The following is a 22,673-nucleotide window of genomic DNA, read 5'->3' as shown; positions in this document are numbered from 1 at the left end:
TTCATCCTTATGTCAGAGCTGGATTCAGAAGGGTGCACTTATTTTAGCCGGCAGGAACTGGAGACTTCTTTCGTTAATAGTGCCAATTGTGTTACCTGTGCTAAAGGCAGTGCTATTTGGGACCTTGATATTGGAAGTGACCTTGCAGTTGTTTTGGCGCCTTACCTATGGGGAGGTGTTAAAAGGTATTTGCTAATGCCATTCAAGTGCTTGGTTATTGTCTATGAAAGTCCTTTCGTTTTTGTTTCTGGCCTGCCCTTCGGGTCTTGACCTCAGCGACTATCCTGGTTTATGACCATTGCCTCACTTTTGCCTGTACTTTAAACTGTGGACTGATAAACTGGTTGCTGACTTGTGGAACAGAACTTTGGACTATTCTTTTTCCTTCCCCTTCTGTTGTGACATCCAGCTCTTGTCTGTTATTGTGGTAGGGGGTCCTGGCCTGAACATTGACGACTTCTGCCTTCTCGATTACAATATCGGCTTGTTCCTGACATCTGCCAGTCACACATCTACAGAATTGGCTCCTGCTTATAATAAAGGTAAAATTCTTCTACCTTATACTGTGAAATTGTAATTCACATGATTCACTTGTGCTTTATTTAGTAGATCTGTTTTGCCATTCTAGTGTCTACTGTGGTGTGTATACTTATGTGTAGTGCCTAAGAAGATATTGTCCAATGTGTGGGCTGATAAAGCAGTGCTCCCAACTATACTGCAACTTGAGGAATTGTTAATGTTTTGGAGCTCTGCCTCACAGTCCCTCCCCCAGCACTTTCTCCCATATTAAAGTCCAGGTTTCTGCAGGTGAAAATAAGGACTGCTTAACCACATCTTAGGATCTCCCTGACCCTGTGCTCAACATGTCTAACCCACCTATGCCACATCCTACTCCTCAAATCACCTTTGACTTTACCTTGCTGTCATGACTCAGCCCACTGAACACCCATGACTTAGCCCAAAAGTCTTTCTAACTCACCTAAACACCCCAGTTCCAAATTTTGCCTAGAAAATATTGTGAATTAATATAAATCTATTATCAATTTTTTTAAGGCAGTGCAGACCTTGGCTTTCTTGTTTTTTTTCTTGTGTACTTTTCATATTCAAAGCCATCACAGTCCTTTAAAAATAAAAATGAGATAACACACTTTTCAACTAAAAACCCAGAGATGACACACTTTTCAAATGCATCAGTGACATGAGGCTCCCCCTATACCCTGAATAGTGTCATTTTGCTAATTATATTTTACCCTTCATTCTATTTTTTATCTATTAATTAAAAAATAAAAATAAAGTTAAATGTTCAGTAAATATTAAATATTGTTTAGAACAAACAAATATGTGCAATATTTGTAATATTTTAATTAATGGTTTAAAGCATCCACATCTCCTAATGTTAAGTTTAAAGATAGATTCAGATAGATTCAGATAGAGTAGGCAATTTTAGGCAACTTTCTCATTTCTCCTATTATACATTTTTCTTCATTCTAAATGTAGCCACCAATCAGCAAGCGATACCCAGCGTGCTTAACCAAAAATGGGCCGGCATTCCTGCTTTTGCAAATAAAGATACCAAGAGAACGAATTTTTTTTGATAATAGGAGTAAATTAGAAAGTTGCATAAAATTGCATTCTTTATCTGAATCATTAAAGAAAAACATTGTGTTTAATATCCCTTTAAAGACAGACACAACAGGAATCAGTGAGTATTTCTTCTTTTTAATTATTACCTTTTTAAAGGTAGGTGAGGGGTTATTTGGCCTTATTCAAAGTCTATTGGCTGAATGGTTTGGTATAATGTGTCCCTGTAGGGGGTGATGTATGTGCCAGGCAGGTGTCTACCTAATACCTAGTTACACCCACTAAGTTTATTCATTCAGTTCTGTGTCTATTCTTGGCTGGATCGCATCTTTCTTCTCACCTTGATCCTGAGTGTTCTGTTGCTGTCTATTCAATATCTAAAGACTATTTGAGCCTCAATATCTATGCACTTCAAATTGTATATAACCAAAAAATATGGTGAGTGGCTGCATGGTACGCTTGCTCCCCTATAAGGGACAGTCTTTTTATTGTTTAAAAAGATAAATAATCATTTTGTTATCCATTCCTCAGTTTTGCACAACCAACACGGTTATATTAATATATGTTTTACTGTGATTACCTTGTATCTAAACCTCTTCAGACTGCCTCTTATTTCAGTACTTTTGACAGACTTACATTTTAGCCAGTCAGTGCTCACTCATAAATAACTCCACGGGAGTGAGCACAATGCTATTTATTTGGCACACACGAATTAGCGCTGTGCACTGAGAGAAGAGTCCTTCAAGGACTTAGAAATTAGCATATGAGCCTACCTAGGTTTAGCTTTCAACACAAAATACCAGGAGGACAAAGCAAATTTGATGATAAAAGTAAATTGGAAAGTTGTTTAAAATTGCATGCCCTATCTGAATGATGAAAGTTTAATTTTGACTAGACTGTCCCTTTAATGTATGTATTAAAAGAAGTATACAAAGACAGCCAAACATCAATGACAACATGCCATTTTGTCACAGTGGGTAATAAAATGACTTCAATTATTTCAAGTTTATTGTTCTTTTAAACACCCAGTTCTGTTAAACTAAAAGCACATACTAAATGCTTAAAGGGACAGTAAAGTAACACATAAATAAAAAAATAATGATTAAAATAGAACATGCAATTTTAAACAACTTTCCAATGTACTTCAATTATCAAATTTGCTCTATTCTCTTTCGGCTAGATTTAGAGTTTTGTCGGTAACGACCCGTGTAGCTAACGCTAGCTTTTTTCTGGCCGCACCTTTTAAATAACTCTGGTATTGAGAGTCCACAGAATGGCTGCGTTAGGCTCCAAAAAAGGAGCGTAGAGCATATTTAACGCAACTTCAACTCTCGATACCAGAGTTGCTTACGGACGCGGCCAGCCTCAAAAACTTGCTCGTGCACGATTCCCCCATAGAAAACAATGGGGCTGTTTGAGCTGAAAAAAAACCTAACACCTGCAAAAAAGCCGCGTTCAGCTCCTAACGCAGCCCCATTGTTGTCTATGGGGAAACACTTCCTACGTCTGCACCTAACACTCTAACATGTACCCCGAGTCTAAACACCCCTAACCTTACACTTATTAACCCCTAATCTGCCGCCCCCGCTATCGCTGACCCCTGCATATTATTATTAACCCCTAATCTGCCGCTCCATAAACCGCCGCTACTTACATTATCCCTATGTACCCCTAATCTGCTGCCCCTAACACCGCCGACCCCTATATTATATTTATTAACCCCTAATCTGCCCCCCACAACGTCGCTCCACCTGCCTACACTTATTAACCCCTAATCTGCCGAGCGGACCGCACCGCTATTATAATAAAGTTATTAACCCCTAATCCGCCTCACTAACCCTATAATAAATAGTATTAACCTCTAAAGCTAAGTCTAACCCTAACACTAACACCCCCCTAAGTTAAATATAATTTAAATCTAACGAAATGAATTAACTCTTATTAAATAAATTATTCCTATTTAAAGCTAAATACTTACCTGTAAAATAAATCCTAATATAGCTACAATATAAATTATAATTATATTATAGCTATTTTAGGATTTATATTTATTTTACAGGTAACTTTGTATTTATTTTAACCAGGTACAATAGCTATTAAATAGTTAAGAACTATTTAATAGCTAAAATAGTTAAAATAATTACAAATTTACCTGTAAAATAAATCCTAACCTAAGTTACAATTAAACCTAACACTACACTATCAATAAATAAATTAAATAAAATATCTACAATTACACCTAACACTACACTATCAATAAATGAATTAAATACAATATCTACAAATAAATACAATTAAACAAACTAACTAAAGTACAAAAAATAAAAAAGAAATAAGTTACAAAAAATAAAAAAATATTTACAAACATAAGAAAAATATTACAACAATTTTAAACTAATTACACCTACTCTAAGCCCCCTAATAAAATAACAAAGCCCCCCAAAATAAAAAATGCCCTACCCTATTCTAAATTACAAAAGTTCAAAGCTCTTTTACCTTACCAGCCCTGAACAAGGCCCTTTGCGGGGCATGCCCCAAGAAATTCAGCTCTTTTTCCTGTAAACAAACACATACAATACCCCCCCAACATTACAACCCACCACCCACATACCCCTAATCTAACCCAAACCCCCCTTAATAAACCTAACACTAAGCCCCTGAAGATCTTCCTACCTTATCTTCACCATACCAGGTTCACCGATCGATCCAGAAGAGCTCCTCCGATGTCCTGATCCAAGCCCAAGCATGGGGCTGAAGATGTCCATGATCCGGCTGAAGTCATCATCCAAGCGGGAGCTGAAGAGGTCCATGATCCGGCTGAAGTCATAATCCAAGCGGGAGCTGAAGAGGTCCATGATCCGGCTGAAGTCATCATCCAAGCGGGAGCTGAAGAGGTCCATGATCCGGCTGAAGTCTTCTATCAACGGCATCTTCAATCTTCTTTGTTCCGGATCCATCTTGCAGACCTCCGACGCGGAACATCCTGCTGGCCCGACGGACTACCAACGAATGAAGGCTCCTTTAAGGGACGTCATCCAAGATGGCGTCCCTCAAATTCCGATTGGCTGATAGGATTCTATCAGCCAATCGGAATAAAGGTAGGAAAATTCTGATTGGCTGATGGAATCAGCCAATCAGAATCAAGTTCAATCCGATTGGCCGATCCGATCAGCCAATCAGATTGAGCTCACATTCTATTGGCTGTTCCGATCAGCCAATAGAATGCGAGCTCAATCTGATTGGCTGATCGGATCGGCCAATCGGATTGAACTTGATTCTGATTGGCTGATTCCATCAGCCAATCAGAATTTTCCTACCTTAATTCCGATTGACTGATAGAATCCTATCAGCCAATCGGAATTTGAGGGACGCCATCTTGGATGACGTCCCTTAAAGGAGCCTTCATTCGTCGGTAGTCCGTCGGGCCAGCAGGATGTTCCGCGTCGGAGGTCTGCAAGATGGATCCGGAACAAAGAAGATGCCGTTGATAGAAGACTTCAGCTGGATCATGGACCTCTTCAGCTCCCGCTTGGATGATGACTTCAGCCGGATCATGGACCTCTTCAGCTCCCGCTTGGATGATGACTTCAGCCGGATCATGGACCTCTTCAGCTCCCGCTTGGATGATGACTTCAGCCGGATCATGGACATCTTCAGCCCCCTGCTTGGGCTTGGATCAGGACATCGGAGGAGCTCTTCTGGATCGATCGGTGAACCTGGTATGGTGAAGATAAGGTAGGAAGATCTTCAGGGGCTTAGTGTTAGGTTTATTTAAGGGGGGTTTGGGTTAGATTAGGGGTATGTAGGTGGTGGGTTGTAATGTTGGGGGGGGGTATTGTATGTTTTTTTTTAAAGGCAAAAGAGCTGAATTCTTTGGGGCATGCCCGCAAAGGGCCCTGTTCAGGGCTGGTAAGGTAAAAGATCTTTGAACTTTAGTAATTTAGAATAGGGTAGGGCATTTTTTTTATTTTGGGGGGCTTTGTTATTTTATTAGGGGGCTTAGAGTAGGTGTAATTAGTTTAAAATTGTTGTAATATTTTTCTGATGTTTGTAAATATTTTTTTATTTTTTGTAACTTAGTTCTTTTTTATTTTTTGTACTTTAGTTAGTTTATTTCATTGTATTTATTTGTAGATATTGTATTTAATTAATGTATTGATAGTGTAGTGTTAGGTTTAATTGTAGGTAATTGTAGGTATTTTATTTAATTAATTTATTGATAGTGTAGTGTTAGGTTTAATTGTAACTTAGGTTAGGATTTATTTTACAGGTAATTTTGTAATTATTTTAACTATTTTAGCTATTAAATAGTTCTTAACTATTTAATAGCTATTGTACCTGGTTAAAATAAATACAAAGTTACCTGTAAAATAAATATAAATCCTAAAATAGCTATAATATAATTATAATTTATATTGTAGCTATATTAGGATTTATTTTACAGGTAAGTATTTAGCTTTAAATAGGAATAATTTATTTAATAAGTGTTAATTAATTTCGTTAGATTTAAATTATATTTAACTTAGGGGAGTGTTAGTGTTAGGGTTAGACTTAGCTTTAGGGGTTAATACATTTATTAGAATAGCGGTGAGCTTCCGTCGGCAGATTAGGGGTTAATGTTTGAAGTTAGTTGTCGGCGATGTTAAGGAGGGCAGATTAGGGGTTAATACTATTTATTATAGGGTTAGTGAGGCGGATTAGGGGTTAATAACTTTATTATAGTAGCGGTGCGGTCCGCTCGGCAGATTAGGGGTTAATAAGTGTAGGCAGGTGGAGGCGACGTTGAGGGGGCAGATTAGGGGTTAATAAATATAATACAGGGGTCGGCGGTGTTAGGGGCAGCAGATTAGGGGTACATAAGTATAACGTAGGTGGCGGTCGGCAGATTAGGGTTTAATTATTGTAGGTAGCTGGCGGCGACGTTGTGGGGGGCAGGTTAGGGGTTAATAAATATAATATAGGGGTCGGCGGTGTTAGGGGCAGCAGATTAGGGGTACATAAGTATAACGTAGGTGGCGGTCGGCAGATTAGGGGTTAAAAAAATTAATCGAGTGGCGGCGATGTGGGGGGGACCTCGGTTTAGGGGTACATAGGTAGTTTATGGGTGTTCGTGTACTTTAGAGCACAGTAGTTAAGAGCTTTATAAACCGGCGTTAGCCCAGAAAGCTCTTAACTACTGACTTTTTTCTGCGGCTGGAGTTTTGTCGTTAGATTTCTAACGCTCACTTCAGACACGACTCTAAATACCGGAGTTAGAAAGATCCCATTGAAAAGATAGGATACGCAATTGACGTAAGGGGATCTGCGGTATGGAAAAGTCGCGGCTGAAAAGTGAGCGTTAGACCCTTTCCTGACTGACTCCAAATACCGGCGGTAGCCTAAAACCAGCGTTAGGAGCCTCTAACGCTGGTTTTCACGGCTACCGCCAAACTCCAAATCTAGGCCTTTGTATCCTTTGTTGAAGGAGCAGTAATACAAAACTGGGAGCTGGCTGCTGATTGGTGTCTGCACTTATATGCCCCTTGTCAGTGACTTACCCAATCTGATCAGCTAGCTCCCAGTAGTGCATTGCTGCTCTTTCAACAAAGGATACCAAGAGAATAAAGCCAATTTGATAATAGAAGTAAATTGAAGAGTCATTTCAAATTGTATGGTTTATCCGATGAATGAAAGAAACATTTTAGGTTTCATGTCCCTTTAAACACATTAAAACATTTTATTATTAAACAGAACCCCCTGGTTTTTACTTAAAGGGACACTAAACCCAATTTTTTTTCTTTCATGATTCAGATAGAGCATGCAATTTTAAGCAACTTTCTAATTTACTCTTATTATCAATTTTCTTTGTTCGCTTGCTATCTTTATTGAATAAGCAGAAATGCTAGCTTAACAGCCGGCCCATTTTTGGTTCAGAACCTGTGTAGCGCTCCCTGATTGGTGGCTAAATGTAAAACAGACTATTTCTACCAAAAGGCTAGTTCTGCAGCTGATTTATTATCCTCTAAAGACCCACTTCTAGATTTATGTGAGCCATGGATTATGTACTCTTAAGCTAGACAGAGGAACACTACATAGCAAATGTTGGGGTGCCAGCCGGCCTCGAAGACAGGAGGGAGAGTGTCACCATTGTTGAGAGAGGTTTTTTCCTTTTTTTTTTCTTCTCTCTCATGACCGGGGTCTTAGTTCCCTCCTTATAACAATGTTATGTTTACATTGTAATGAGAAGACTATGGGACTGTTAGTATACTTCTTTATAGAAAATTATTCATCTGGAAGGAAAACAATGACTCAATGGTTAAATATGAAAAGCATTGTTTTATTATTACTAAAGTTTTGAACTTTACATGTGCATTAGTTTTATAGTACAAAAGTTAATTAAAAAAAAATGCATTTTATTATTTATATATTTTTCCCATTCTGTACATTATTTGTCATTTTTCTTATTTTAAAATGATGCTTCTGTATATATACTGGCCCTGAACAACTCATATTTGTAATGTTATAATGGGGTCGGTCACCATCCTTATACAAATGTATCTAATTATTTTTTAACAGAAAACAACAATTAAAGTCTATGGAGGTGTTATTAAAAATAAATCATTAGATAATTTTTTTTAAAGGATCATGATTGGCCCCAATGGTTTTCTCAGGATAAATGCCTATTCTGTAAGCTTGTGCTTCCATTCTACCATAGAAAGTGACAAATCTAAGACTATAACATAAATTAAATGCTTTGGAATGTTTAGTAAAGTCTATTATTTAATTACCTATTTCTTCCTTCTATAACACAACCATAAGTAATAGTAAATATTATATAATACATTAACATTAGAGCCTCCCACTCCATGTAGTATTTATATTTCCTTTTGAATGGGTGAAGTAAAGAACAGGTTCAACTGATATAGGGCTCAATCACAAACGTATCTAATAATTTTCTACACCATTTTAAGTATATGGTGATTTCTGTAAATACATTTTCCTAAAGGATTAAGATCAACCCCATAATTGGGAATCTCTTCTTAGATGTAACCTCTTCCTTTTGATTTCTGATGCAGCTTTGAACAGAATAAACTGTTCCCTAACAACACAGCCCTCCTCCCCCTCCTCCTATTTTATCATTCCTGGCACATACAGTCCCCACAGTCGACTAGTGTCTGCTCTTCCACTGCTTCTGTATGTAGAAAATAAATGACTCAAATAAAGCAAGAATAATCCGTGCCAAAGTCATTGTCGTCACGTAATAATTGTCTTCCGCTTTGTTCTTCGTGTTTTCTCCTGGATATTTATACAGGAAAACCTATTTTCTCCTTTTGATACTCTGTCATTGATTCCTATGGAAAATGAAAGCTCGTCTATCGAAAATCTGCGACTAAAAAACAACACTGGTAAGGGAAACATTGAATTTGTCTTTTTTTTCTCTCTCTTTTGATGATTAATACAAGTACTGAGCAATGAATAAATTATGTCACAAAAAGAAAGATATTTATATGTTACTATATTATAAAGATTGTATGTAAATAACAAAGCACCATATTACTTGCTCTTTTTTTAAATGCAATAACTTTATTCCTAGACTAGTAAAACAATGAAGAAAAAGAAGGATTATCATGTGTTTAACATTGAGTGGGCTGGCAATTCCAGCCCTGCAAATTTACATAGGTGTGTATGCATATAATTGGTGTGTGTATATGTATATACAGTAGATATATATATTGTAGTTAATTGTGTCATCTAATTGTCCTCCTTTCATGTATCTTTCATTAAATTTTCTGTTTTCATTTTTAATTTCCATTGTCTATTTTTCCTGACTTACTATCTTAACAGTTGTAGGTGACACACCAACCTGTTTTTATCTTGAAAAAGAATATGTGTTACCTTTATTACATGCTAATGTGCATATATGTATTAGCATTCAAATGTGGGTTTCAAAACAAAAAAATAATGCAGAAAAACGTGAGCCTTTCTGCTAAATCTGTTTTTCCAGAATGAAAAAACTATGCAACCATTTAAATGAAAATTCACCATTCAGTGTTTTTTCTTTTTCATTTAAATAATGAAGCACTATCAAACTAAAAATCCCATGACAAACTGCCCATTCAAGCACTACCAATTTGAAGCAAATTGATTCAGTCATATCTGAAAACAAAAAGGCAAATACATTTTTTTCCATGACAGGTTGAGGTATTCACTAGATATGACAGGTAGATATGAGTTTATAAATAGAATGGCTATTGGTGTAGTTAATTTACTGACTCCAGAAATTTCACAACTGACAGAAGTGATCTAAAGTTTTAAATCAATTTTATTTCCTTGGCACAAATTACTGAACGCTAGTTGCATAGAGAATTTGCTGCATCTATTTGTTATCTAGACTGGACCTCAAATAGATATAAATAGTAAAACAAAATCAGCCCTATATCCTTTGTATCTCAATTTATGTTGAAGTGTTTAGTATTTTTAAGGCTCTCTAAATACTTTAATGCCATATTAATTTTATTATTTGCTGATTATTTACTGGGGTGTAGATTAGATGTGGAGAGCAAAAACTGTGCATTTACATAAATATCAATAGTGCTCCACCTGTAATCTAGGCCTGAATGTATAATAAATAAGTGAAAAAGTCTTCCAGTAGGGGTTTTAGGGTTATTTATATTTATAGATTTAAAAAAATCCAATCTAATTTGCTTCATTCTCTTGATATCCTTTGTTGAAAAATGTATCTAAATAGGCTCAGTGGTTGAAAAATCTAATGTTGATAAGAATGAAAATCCATTTAAATTCTGTATTTGAATGTTACTTTCATTTTTGAATGTTCATAATTACATTGAATAGCCACATTCGTAATTTCGAATGTAACATTTAATTTAACAATTACTATTCAGAATTTCAATAGTTTATGTGGTAGGGAATTTAGTAAATTTATACATAATATATACAAATATATCAATTTGAATGTTTCTATTGTGAATATTGCTTAATTAGAATATTACATAAAAGAGAGCATTAGAAATACTATTACAAATATATTGATTCACATTTTTCGATTTAGAATATTGCATAATTCGAATAAAATTATTAGAATCATTTGAATCGAATATTACATTTAAAGAAAGCATAAGAAATACTATTACATTAAACAAATGTTAGAATGTTGTACACTACAAACATTCAAAATTCGAAACGAACGAGCGAATGTGTTAAAAATCGTTTCATTTTTCTAACGTTATGAAACATTCACCCAGGTCTAGTTTCAACCTCATAAATGTCAAATGTCAAATCAAAGGTATTAACTGCAGGTATCATCCACCCCATGTGAGACTACCACCCAAATAAGACCTCAAATTTACTTAATAAAAACTATATCACTAAATGCCTCTTTACCAACTGTGACGTATTTCCTTACCTCTACATTTGTCTCTTTTTTTTAAAAAAGCGGGTTCTTTAATTTGATTGAATGTTGTTGATGTTTCTTATAGATCTTCAGCCTTTATGAAGATTCTCAATACAAATCAAGGTGATGTAGCCCCTAATATGGACATTTAGAAGTGTTCCCATCTCATAATCTATCATAAACTGAACACAATAGAGCCAGACATTGCTATCTATAAAAGGGATACATACAGGGTTGTATTTTGACCTAGCTAGGCCAACTTGGTCTATGCCTAGGACAGCAGATTGGGGGGCATATAATTTTTTTTGAGGGGTTGCTCTATATAGCATGATGCCTTCCTACACCTATGTTCTCAAAATATATATATATTTATAATTTCATTACAAGTCAATGATCACTCTCTGCCTTGGGAGTGTGTGACCCTTCCATGTGTTGTGAGTGTTTTCATGATTTCATGCACAAATAATTAATCAAACAGTTAATATATTAGCAGTTTGTATTACAACTTTGCTTTTAGAACACAGAAATAAGCTACACTTGTATTTCATTCTGCTTTTCTGTTCTCATAGCAGAACTTATCTAGCAAGAGTGGGATGTAACATTCCACAAGACAGATAGTGCTAGGCTAGTGTGAGAATATTCATTTGTCATGACAAACATTTTTAGCTAATTAAAATGCCTGTTAAATTAAATAATATGATTGACATAATTCTAGACACGCCTGCAAAACCTGTAAGTTTAAAGGAACAGTCAACACAGTAGATTTGCATAAGCAGCAAATGCAATATAACAAGACAATGCAATAACACTTAGTCTGAACTTCAAATGAGTAGTAGATTTTTATTTCTGACAATTTTAAAAGTGATGTCTTTTTCCACTCCCCCTGTATCATGTGACAGCCATCAGCCAATCACAAATGCATACACCTACCATATGACAGCAATCAGCCATTCACAAATGCATACACACTTATTCTTGCACATGCTCAGTAGGAGCTGGTGACTCAAAAAGTTAAAATATAAAAAGACTGTGCACATTTTGTTAATGGAAGTAAATTGGAAAGTTGTTTAAAATTGCATGCTCTATCTGAATAATGAAAGTTTAATTTTATTGAGTGTCCCTTTAATTATTAAACTGGGGCTGGGGAGTTTGATAGGAACCATCTTGGAGAGAAGTTTGATACAGCATCTGTGAGATTAGCTGCCTGTATTCTACTGAATTATGATTCTCTGAGCTATCGTGATGACCTGCCTGTATGCCACTGTACGCTGCTATTAATGCCTTATTAATAACCCGATAAAAAAGATAAGTAATGCATTTATAGTTTAATCAATGCTTAGTGTAACCATTATGTTTTAATACATTTACATGCTGATTTGTGTTATTGCAATAAGTTCATATAAGCATATGCATATAATATATTTACAGGGAACAGACAGTTCCCATAGACTACAATGTAAAGGCACTTTTCAGTGAAGTTTTTTCTAAAATCCCACTCCCGCAAAAATACTTTGCCCCCTAAATACTGCCGAGTGCAGTTATTTTATTAAAAAATAAAAATGATACCAGTTTTTATTTTTTTATTAAATTACACTACACTGTATTTTGGGGGCATATTAATAAAATTAACCAGAGATCGTATGTCTGGTTAATTTTAATAGGCGCTAATTGCTACCGCAAGCTTGCGGTAGCAATAAGCAGCTACTTGTAATGGCTGGTTATTTATCGCCCGTTTGTGGGTGTGCGATAAATTAGTGCTCCACTTGTAATCTAGCCCTAAAGTGGAGAAAAAAAATCTAAGAACATTGTGCCTTAAAAGTCCATACATATACTTAGTTATTTTAATGACACATTGACATAGCGTTTTTCAAACTTATTCTTAACTAGGTCATTTACGGATTACATCTTGTATACTGGGACAAACAGCATTTGATATAAATCAGTAAAAGGGAACATTTGCTTTTGTTGTGGGAATCAAATCTTTACTCTTTACATTAATGACAAGTTAAGTTGCTGTCCTAAGCTAACAGATTAAGTTTTGATTTTAATGTCCATCATACATTGAGATTAAAACTTTATACCGATTTGATATGGGGAGTTAATGAAAGTTTCATGGAGATTCTTAGAAGTTAAATTGCCGGTGGGTTTTCGTCAAGACATTAGGACCTTGGTAAAGGCGAGAGTAATGTCCTGCTAGACTTGGTAGCTGTAGTAATTTTTTCTGTATATTAAAGATGATATCAAGCTGTGAAACCAAGCGGATGATTTTAAGTAAATATATGAAAATCTTTGGGCTAAAGGCACTGAGAGTCTTCCTGACAGAACTCTGGCTTGTTAGTAGTATACATGTGATTTATAGGTTGTTTTTATATCAAATAAAGCCTATCCAATCCTTCAATCATTGGATGTTTTATGTGTGTGTGTGTTATTGCAGAAAAATGCTGAAAATCTGACAATGAACATATTTCTTCCCATGTTCTGTATTATAGATCTTTCTAAAAGCAGAGGACATCCAACTGAAAGAAAGGAAGGCACCTCAGAGACAAAACCTCAGACACTCAGTCAACTGTCCCTTACAGGACTTCTGGCTTCATTACATGTCCATGAAAGTAACATGTGCAAGTAAGTTTACTTCTTTGAAATGATAAAGTGCGTATTGCTACATTGCTCTGGAAAAACTAATGATCTAATTCAAACTATTCTGATTTGATGTTACTGTTCCAAAGAAAGAGGAAAACACTTGAAGCCACCTACATACCAGTTACTCTTCAAATTCTACAATCCAAGCTGTAACAAAATAAATTATAGTGAGTAGAAAGATGAGGAAGACTCCCTCACCTGTGAGTATAGTAACACACAACAGATCATTGTATAGGCCGCCTCTTTTTTTTATTACAGAAAAGCTGAACTACCAGTGATTCCCACTGGAGCAGCAAATTCTGGAAAGATTTGTAAATAAGCTGCAGAATCTGTTTTAAAACACAGATTCCCTTGTGCAGGGCAATGTTTTAAGTGATGGTAAATCCTAGCGTTTTTGAAACGCTAGGATTTACCAGTGCTACAAATAAAGGGGACTTTCAGTCATCAAGTATAAAAAAACTTCATGCTGAAAGTTTCTTTTTTTGCCTGCAGTGTGTGCCGCAATGAGTGGCTCAATTTGCCCACGGCAGAACGTTATTTTATTAATGAGGTGATAGCCAATAGCATGCTAACCATCCAGTATAATGCCAACTGGCCAGCACGGCTATTGGCTAAGAGGTGGAAACGTCACCTTAGTGATAAAATTACATTCTGCCCTGGGAGACTTTAGGCGCACAGCAAGGCATACACTGCAGGCAAATAAAGGAACTTTCAGAATGAATTATTTTATACTTCATGACTGGAAGTCCCCTTTATTTGTAGCACTGGTAAAGCCTAGTGTTTCAAAAATGCTAGGATTTACCATCACTTTAAACAAAGCAGGGACTGAAAGGTACAGCAAGACAAATCACCTATGAACAGCTGTTTTGTATTTATTAGACTCTAAACACATGACACATTTCTTGCTAGATACAAGTAAAACGGTAGTCTTCATGGATCATGCTTATATAGGGCTAATTTATGAGTGAATCACTATTTATCGCTCCCACTCAGACGTTAAATTTGCTAGAAGTAAGATTTTTGCAAATGTCAGGAAGTGTGAGTATTAGAAGTTAAAAGTTTTTGCACCAACACGACGAGCGCAAAAAGCGAACTTCGAATACGCGTTAACATATTACCCATAAACTTCAATAAGGTATGAAAATACCCTTACTCGCACGCAAACCCAATCGTGTTTACTCAAGTGCGCTTACTCAACATGAAATATTAATACTTTACATTAAAATGTTCTTCACGTAGCAGAATATGTTTTATTTAAGTATTTATTCTTAAATACTTATTTTATATATATTTATATATATATATATATATATATATATATATATATATATATATATATTCTTTTGGTAAAATCTATATCTATCTTTTTATATATATACATATATATATGTATATATATATATATATATATATATAGACAGCAGGCAGGCCAGCACTCACGGTTAACATTTCATCCACCCAGGGTGCTTCCATAGTACTGATAGTAGTAAAGAATGGGGATGCACTCGCCAGGATTTCCAAAGTTACCTTTTAATGTAACGTATCGGGGGGTGTTATCCCCTTCGTCAGACAATACAAAATAACAATGCATTTGTATTGTCTGACGAAGGGGGTAACACCCGATACGTTACATTAAAAGGTAACTTTGGAAATCCTGGCGAGTGCATCCCCATTCTTTACTACTATATATATATATATATATATATATATATATATATATGAATGATTATATATTGGTATAGATATATGCAGATATATATAGGAATCAACAAATCCTATGAGAAGGATGAGAAGTAGAGGCGCTTAGTGTAATACCATAGGGACACTGAGAAAAAACAGGTAACGAAGCTCAAATGTACTCACAAACCCAGATGCACAGCCAGTGCAATAATTAGCAGACTGAGACTTCGGAGCCGCTCAGCTGACTCGTAGAAGCAGAGTGAAGAAGGAACACGTTCTCCCACAAGTTTCCAAGGAACTAGCCAGAGCCCAGGAACAATTCGGCCAGCTACCGAAACTGGGTAAGCCCAGAGGGTTCCAAGTTCAATCAATCAAGAGCAAGGTATATATGAAATGAAAGTTTTGGTTTATTAAAAACAATAATAAAAGTGCCGAGAGAACACAGCAACGCGTTTCTCAGCGCAACCGCTGTTTCATCAGTGTTCTCGATAGACCTTGCTCCACATATACCGCTAACTAACCAATCACGAATGCCTATCAATACACACCCACACTACGTCACACGTCATTGGTTTACCAGACGGTATCCATGTATCAATGAAAACGCAATAGTGGTATAATAATGGTAACGGCCAATCCGCATTCAGATTATGACTCGCCCACCACTAAACAGCATCCCATTGGATCCGGAAGTTGGCATGGAGACCAATCACACAATATTGTGTGACGTATGAAAGATTTCCCATTAGACCCAATAACATAATCACTTGTAAAATAATATATAGTACACCAACAAATTTGGATATATGGACACTTAATATTTCCGATATTAGATGGATTGTACATTGGCATATTTATCTATGTAAACCATATTATATTAAGCAGCCGGATACCAGGCACAGATTACACCCATACAAAGCTAGTATTTAGACCAATCACGACCCCAGACAATGTAAACATATTACAGCTGATCATGTAACTATGTTCATACAAAAATGGGCATGATACATGCTTGACACACAAATAATACATAATAAATTTAACAGATGTTAAACAAATCCATACAACATGATAAGCTTACTAATGTAAATATCAGTCTAAAAATACATTTCATTAAGACCTGTAATAGTGGACCATAAAAAATAAATTAAAATGAAATATAAAATAGGTAGACTCAAGATCATATATAAGTACAAATACAGTATGACAATACATAACATGTTGAATGTAAATAGATTAACATATTACTAAAAATAAATACAATATCAATAATCAATAGATATATATACAATATATATGTATATATATATATCAGATTAATCTCCCAAAAATATATATTAAATATACAATGTTAATCATGATATTTATAGATCTTATCATAAAATACATGTAATATATGTGTGGTATATGCAATAAAGGAGTGGTGGTAGGGGGAGGGGGTGGATGGAAAGGGGACTACAGAAAATAGTGATAAAATGTATTGATAGACCATATAGATATTTCTATTTCTAGAAAGCTGCCAAATCAATATTCATGTTGAGACCCAAAGGGGAGAGGGTCTTCAATTTGTGTATCCAATATGTCTCCCTCTGTCGAAGTCTCATAAACCTATTATATAGGTAAGACGGAGGTATGTGTTCAACGGGAGTAATAGTATAACATCCAGGATTCCCATTATGTTTGCAATCACTGGCCTAGATTTGGAGTTCGGCGGTAAAAGGGCTGTTAACGCTCCGCGGGCTTTTTTCTGGCCGCACCATAAAATTAACTCTGGTATCGAGAGTTCAAACAAATGCTGCTTTAGGCTCCAAAAAAGGAGCGTAGAGCATTTTTACCGCAAATGCAACTCTCGATACCAGAGTTGCTTACGGACGCGGCCGGCCTCAAAAACGTGTTCGTGCACGATTCCCCCATAGGAAACAATGGGGCTGTTTGAGCTGAAAAAAAACCTAACACCTGCAAAAAAGCAGCGTTCAGCTCCTAACGCAGCCCCATTGTTTCCTATGGGGAAACACTTCCTACGTCTGCACCTAACACTCTAACATGTACCCAGAGTCTAAACACCCCTAACCTTACACTTATTAACCCCTAATCTGCCGCCCCCGCTATCGCTGACCCCTGCATATTTTTTTAAACCCCATAATCTGCCGCTCCGTAAACCGCCGCAACCTACGTTCTCCCTATGTACCCCTAATCTGCTGCCCCTAACATCGCCGACCCCTATATTATATTTATTAACCCCTAATCTGCCCCCCACAACGTCGCCGACACCTGCCTACACTTATTAACCCCTAATCTGCCGAGCGGACCTGAGCGCTACTATAATAAAGTTATTAACCCCTAATCCGCCTCACTAACCCTATCATAAATAGTATTAACCCCTAATCTGCCCTCCCTAACATCGCCGACACCTAACTTCAATTATTAACCCCTAATCTTCCGATCGGAGCTCACCGCTATTCTAATAAATGGATTAACCCCTAAAGCTAAGTCTAACCCTAACACTAACACCCCCCTAAGTTAAATATAATATTTATCTAACGAAATAAATTAACTCTTATTAAATAACTTATTTCTATTTAAAGCTAAATACTTACCTGTAAAATAAACCCTAATATAGCTACAATATAAATTATAATTATATTATAGCTATTTTAGGATTAATATTTATTTTACAGGCAACTTTGTAATTATTTTAACCAGGTACAATAGCTATTAAATAGTTAAGAACTATTTAATAGTTACCTAGTTAAAATAATAACAAATTTACCTGTAAAATAAATCCTAACCTAAGTTATAATTAAACCTAACACTACCCTATCAATAAAATAATTAAATAAACTACCTACAATTACCTACAATTAACCTAACACTACACTATCAATAAATTAATTAAACACAATTCCTACAAATAAATACAATTAAATAAACTAGCTAAAGTACAAAAAATAAAAAAGAACTAAGTTACAGAAAATAAAAAAATATTTACAAACATAAGAAAAATATTACAACAATTTTAAACTAATTACACCTACTCTAAGCCCCCTAATAAAATAACAAAGCCCCCCAAAATAAAAAATTCCCTACCCGATTCTAAATTAAAAAAGTTACAAGCTCTTTTACCTTACCAGCCCTGAACAGGGCCCTTTGCGGGGCATGCCCCAAGAATTTCAGCTCTTTTGCCTGTAAAAAAAAACATACAATACCCCCCCCCAACATTACAACCCACCACCCACATACCCCTAATCTAACCCAAACCCCCTTAAAGAAACCTAACACTAAGCCCCTGAAGATCTTCCTACCTTGTCTTCACCATACCAGGTTCACCGATCCGTCCTGGCTCCAACATCTTCATCCAACCCAAGCGGGGGTTGGCGATCCATAATCCGGTCCAGAAGAGGCTCCAAAGTCTTCCTCCTATCCGGCAAGAAGAGAACATCCGGACCGGCAAACATCTTCTCCAAGCGGCATCTTCGATCTTCTTCCATCCGGAGCGAAGCGGCAGGATCCTGAAGACATCCAGCGCGGAACATCCATCCGGACCGACGACTGAACGACGAATGACTGTTCCTTTAAGGGACGTCATCCAAGATGGCGTCCCTCGAATTCCGATTGGCTGATAGGATTCTATCAGCCAATCGGAATTAAGGTAGGAATTTTCTGATTGGCTGATGGAATCAGCCAATCAGAATCTAGTTCAATCCGATTGGCCGATCCAATCAGCCAATCAGATTGAGCTCGCATTCTATTGGCTGATCGGAACAGCCAATAGAATGCGAGCTCAATCTGATTGGCTGATTGGATCAGCCAATCGGATTGAACTTGATTCTGATTGGCTGATTCCATCAGCCAATCAGAAATTTCCTACCTTAATTCCGATTGGCTGATAGAATCCTATCAGCCAATCGGAATTCGAGGGACGCCATCTTGGATGACGTCCCTTAAAGGAACAGTCATTCGTCGTTCAGTCGTCGGTCCGGATGGATGTTCCGCGCTGGATGTCTTCAGGATCCTGCCGCTTCGCTCCGGATGGAAGAAGATCGAAGATGCCGCTTGGAGAAGATGTTTGCCGGTCCGGATGTCCTCTTCTTGCCGGATAGGAGGAAGACTTTGGAGCCTCTTCTGGACCGGATTATGGATCGCCAACCCCCGCTTGGGTTGGATGAAGATGTTGGAGCCAGGACGGATCGGTGAACCTGGTATGGTGAAGACAAGGTAGGAAGATCTTCAGGGGCTTAGTGTTAGGTTTCTTTAAGGGGGTTTGGGTTAGATTAGGGGTATGTGGGTGGTGGGTTGTAATGTTGGGGGGGGGGTATTGTATGTTTTTTTTTACAGGCAAAAGAGCTGAAATTCTTGGGGCATGCCCCGCAAAGGGCCCTGTTCAGGGCTGGTAAGGTAAAAGAGCTTGTAACTTTTTTAATTTAGAATAGGGTAGGGAATTTTTTATTTTGGGGGCTTTGTTATTTTATTAGGGGGCTTAGAGTAGGTGTAATTAGTTTAAAATTGTTGTAATATTTTTCTTATGTTTGTAAATATTTTTTTATTTTCTGTAACTTAGTTCTTTTTTATTTTTTGTACTTTAGCTAGTTTATTTAATTGTATTTATTTGTAGGAATTGTGTTTAATTAATTTATTGATAGTGTAGTGTTAGGTTAATTGTAGGTAATTGTAGGTAGTTTATTTAATTATTTTATTGATAGGGTAGTGTTAGGTTTAATTATAACTTAGGTTAGGATTTATTTTACAGGTAAATTTGTTATTATTTTAACTAGGTAACTATTAAATAGTTCTTAACTATTTAATAGCTATTGTACCTGGTTAAAATAATTACAAAGTTGCCTGTAAAATAAATATTAATCCTAAAATAGCTATAATATAATTATAATTTATATTGTAGCTATATTAGGATTTATTTTACAGGTAAGTATTTAGCTTTAAATAGGAATAATTTATTTAATAAGAGTTAATTTATTTCGTTAGATTTAAATTATATTTAACTTAGGGGGGTGTTAGTGTTAGGGTTAGACTTAGCTTTAGGGGTTAATACATTTATTAGAATAGCGGTGAGCTCCGGTCGGCAGATTAGGGGTTAATAATTGAAGTTAGGTGTCAGCGATGTTAGGGAGGGCAGATTAGGGTTAATACTATTTATGATAGGGTTAGTGAGGCGGATTAGGGGTTAATACATTTATTATAGTAGCGCTCAGGTCCGCTCGGCAGATTAGGGTTAATAAGTGTAGGCAGGTGTCGGCGACGTTGAGGGGGGCAGATTAGGGGTTAATAAATATAATATAGGGGTCGGCGATGTTAGGGGCAGCAGATTAGGGGTACATAGGGATAACGTAGGTGGCGGCGATTTGCGGTCGGAAGATTAGGGGTTAATTATTTTAAGTAGCTGGCGGCGACGTTGTGGGGGGCAAGTTAGGGGTTAATAAATGTAATACAGGGGTCGGCGGGGTTAGGGGCAGCAGATTAGGGGTACATAAATATAACGTAGGTGGCGGTCGGCAGATTAGGGGTTAAAAATTTTAATCGAGTGGCGGCGGTGTGGGGGGAGCTCGGTTTAGGGGTACATAGGTAGTTTATGGGTGTTAGTGTACTTTAGAGTACAGTAGTTAAGAGCTTTATGAACCGGCGTTAGCCAGAAAGCTCTTAACTCCTGCTATTTTCAGGCGGCTGGAATCTTGTCGTTAGAGCTCTAACGCTCACTTCGGAAACGACTCTAAATACCGGCGTTAGAAAGATCCCATTGAAAAGATAGGCTACGCAAATGGCGTAGGGGGATCTGCGGTATGGAAAAGTCGCGCCTGAAAAGTGAGCGTTAGACCCTTTAATCACTGACTCCAAATACCAGCGGGCGGCCAAAACCAGCGTTAGGAGCCTCTAACGCTGGTTTTGACGGCTACCGCCGAACTCCAAATCTAGGCCACTATGTTTAATGACACTGTGCGATTTTTTGTTTTTAATTATACTACATGAATGTTCGGACCAGCGATGGCTGACCCTCCTAATAGTGCAAACAATATATTGAACCCCACACAAGCAGGTTAACAGATAGATCACATAATGTGATGCACAACATTTTGCAATTTTTAATGTTACATTTAAAAGCTCCCCTTTTTGGTCTCTTCATTGATATCAACCGAGGGATACCAGAAACCGGAGTCTGATTTTGCATTTGGACCTTATTCTCTCCAAATGGATGTATATTCTTAGTTTCTTTAACAATTCTGCTAGGTGCTAAAATATTTTTAAGATTAGGTGCTCTTTTGAACACTATAGTGGGTTTGTCTCCTATTAGATAATTTAAAATGGGATCTCTTTTAAGTATCCTCCAGTGTTTATCAAGAATTTGGCGAATTAATAAATGGTTAGAATTGTATTGGGTTATAAATCTTAGGTTGGGTTGGTTCAAAAGTACATCTTCTTTCTTTTTAGCTTTAAAATAATCATCTCTATTCTCAGCCCATGATCGTAAATAACCCTTTTCAATAATTTCCGGGGGATAGTGTTTTTCTTCAAATCTTTGTTTCAAGATCAAGCTTTGTTTATCAAATTGGTTTAAGGAACTACAGTTACATCTTAGTCTTTTGAACTGACCATATGGGACATTCTGTTTCCAGGGGAGATAATGATTGCATGAGTATTCCAAATAACTATTACAAAACCCCCCCCCCCCCCGGTCATTAAAGCTTAAGTGTAAATCCAAAAAAACTATTTCATGTTCATGAATAAAACTAGTGAAAGTAATCCCCCTATCATTCCTATTTAGATGATCAACAAATTCACAGGCCAATTCTCTAGAGCCATCCCAAATAAAAATAAGATCGTAAATGAACCTACCATAGAATACCTAGCCTAAATATTTTTAAACATATCTTAAAGTGAAGGTAAACTTCAATGAATGAAGCCCGTTTTTAAAAAATGCTATTTAAAACAGGGGCACTTTCATTCATCAAAGTTTACAAAGCATCCGTTTTGTTTATAAACTTACCTCTCTCCTCTTCAAAGCCGGAGCAACTTCCCCCGGCTGGAGATCCTCTCTTCACACGTCAGCAATGACTAATCTGGCTTCCTACAATCACGGCATGGCCTCAGGCAATGTTTCCCCTGGGGGGGGAAAGCCGTGATTGGAGGAAGCCGGATTAGTCATTGCTGACGTGTGAAGAGAGGATCTCCGGGCAGGAAAGCTGCTCCGGCTGTAAAGAGGAGAGAGGTAAGTTTATAAACAAAACGGCTGCTTTGTAAACTTTGATGAATGAAAGTGCCCCTTTTTTTAATAGTATTTTTAAAAACCGGGCTTTCATTCATCAAAGTTTACCTTCACTTTAAGATATGTTTAACAATATTAAAAAGGGACAAATTATTTGAAATGTATACA

General features: G+C 36.7%; 1 protein-coding gene across 1 annotated transcript in view; it reads left to right on the top strand.

The window, feature by feature from the left end:
• Positions 1 to 22,673, top strand: part of BEAN1 (brain expressed associated with NEDD4 1) — a 155,768-nt gene that overhangs the window by 34,048 nt on the left and 99,047 nt on the right. The window contains exon 3 of the mRNA XM_053715879.1: positions 13,462 to 13,594. Coding sequence (XP_053571854.1) covers positions 13,462 to 13,594 — 133 coding nt within the window. The remainder of the gene's footprint in view (positions 1 to 13,461; positions 13,595 to 22,673) is intronic.

This window comes from Bombina bombina, chromosome 1 (genome assembly GCF_027579735.1).
Source record: "Bombina bombina isolate aBomBom1 chromosome 1, aBomBom1.pri, whole genome shotgun sequence".
NCBI classification, from domain to species: domain Eukaryota; kingdom Metazoa; phylum Chordata; class Amphibia; order Anura; family Bombinatoridae; genus Bombina; species Bombina bombina.
Note: the sequence above shows the minus strand (reverse complement) of the source record. Positions and strands in the feature narration are given on the sequence as shown.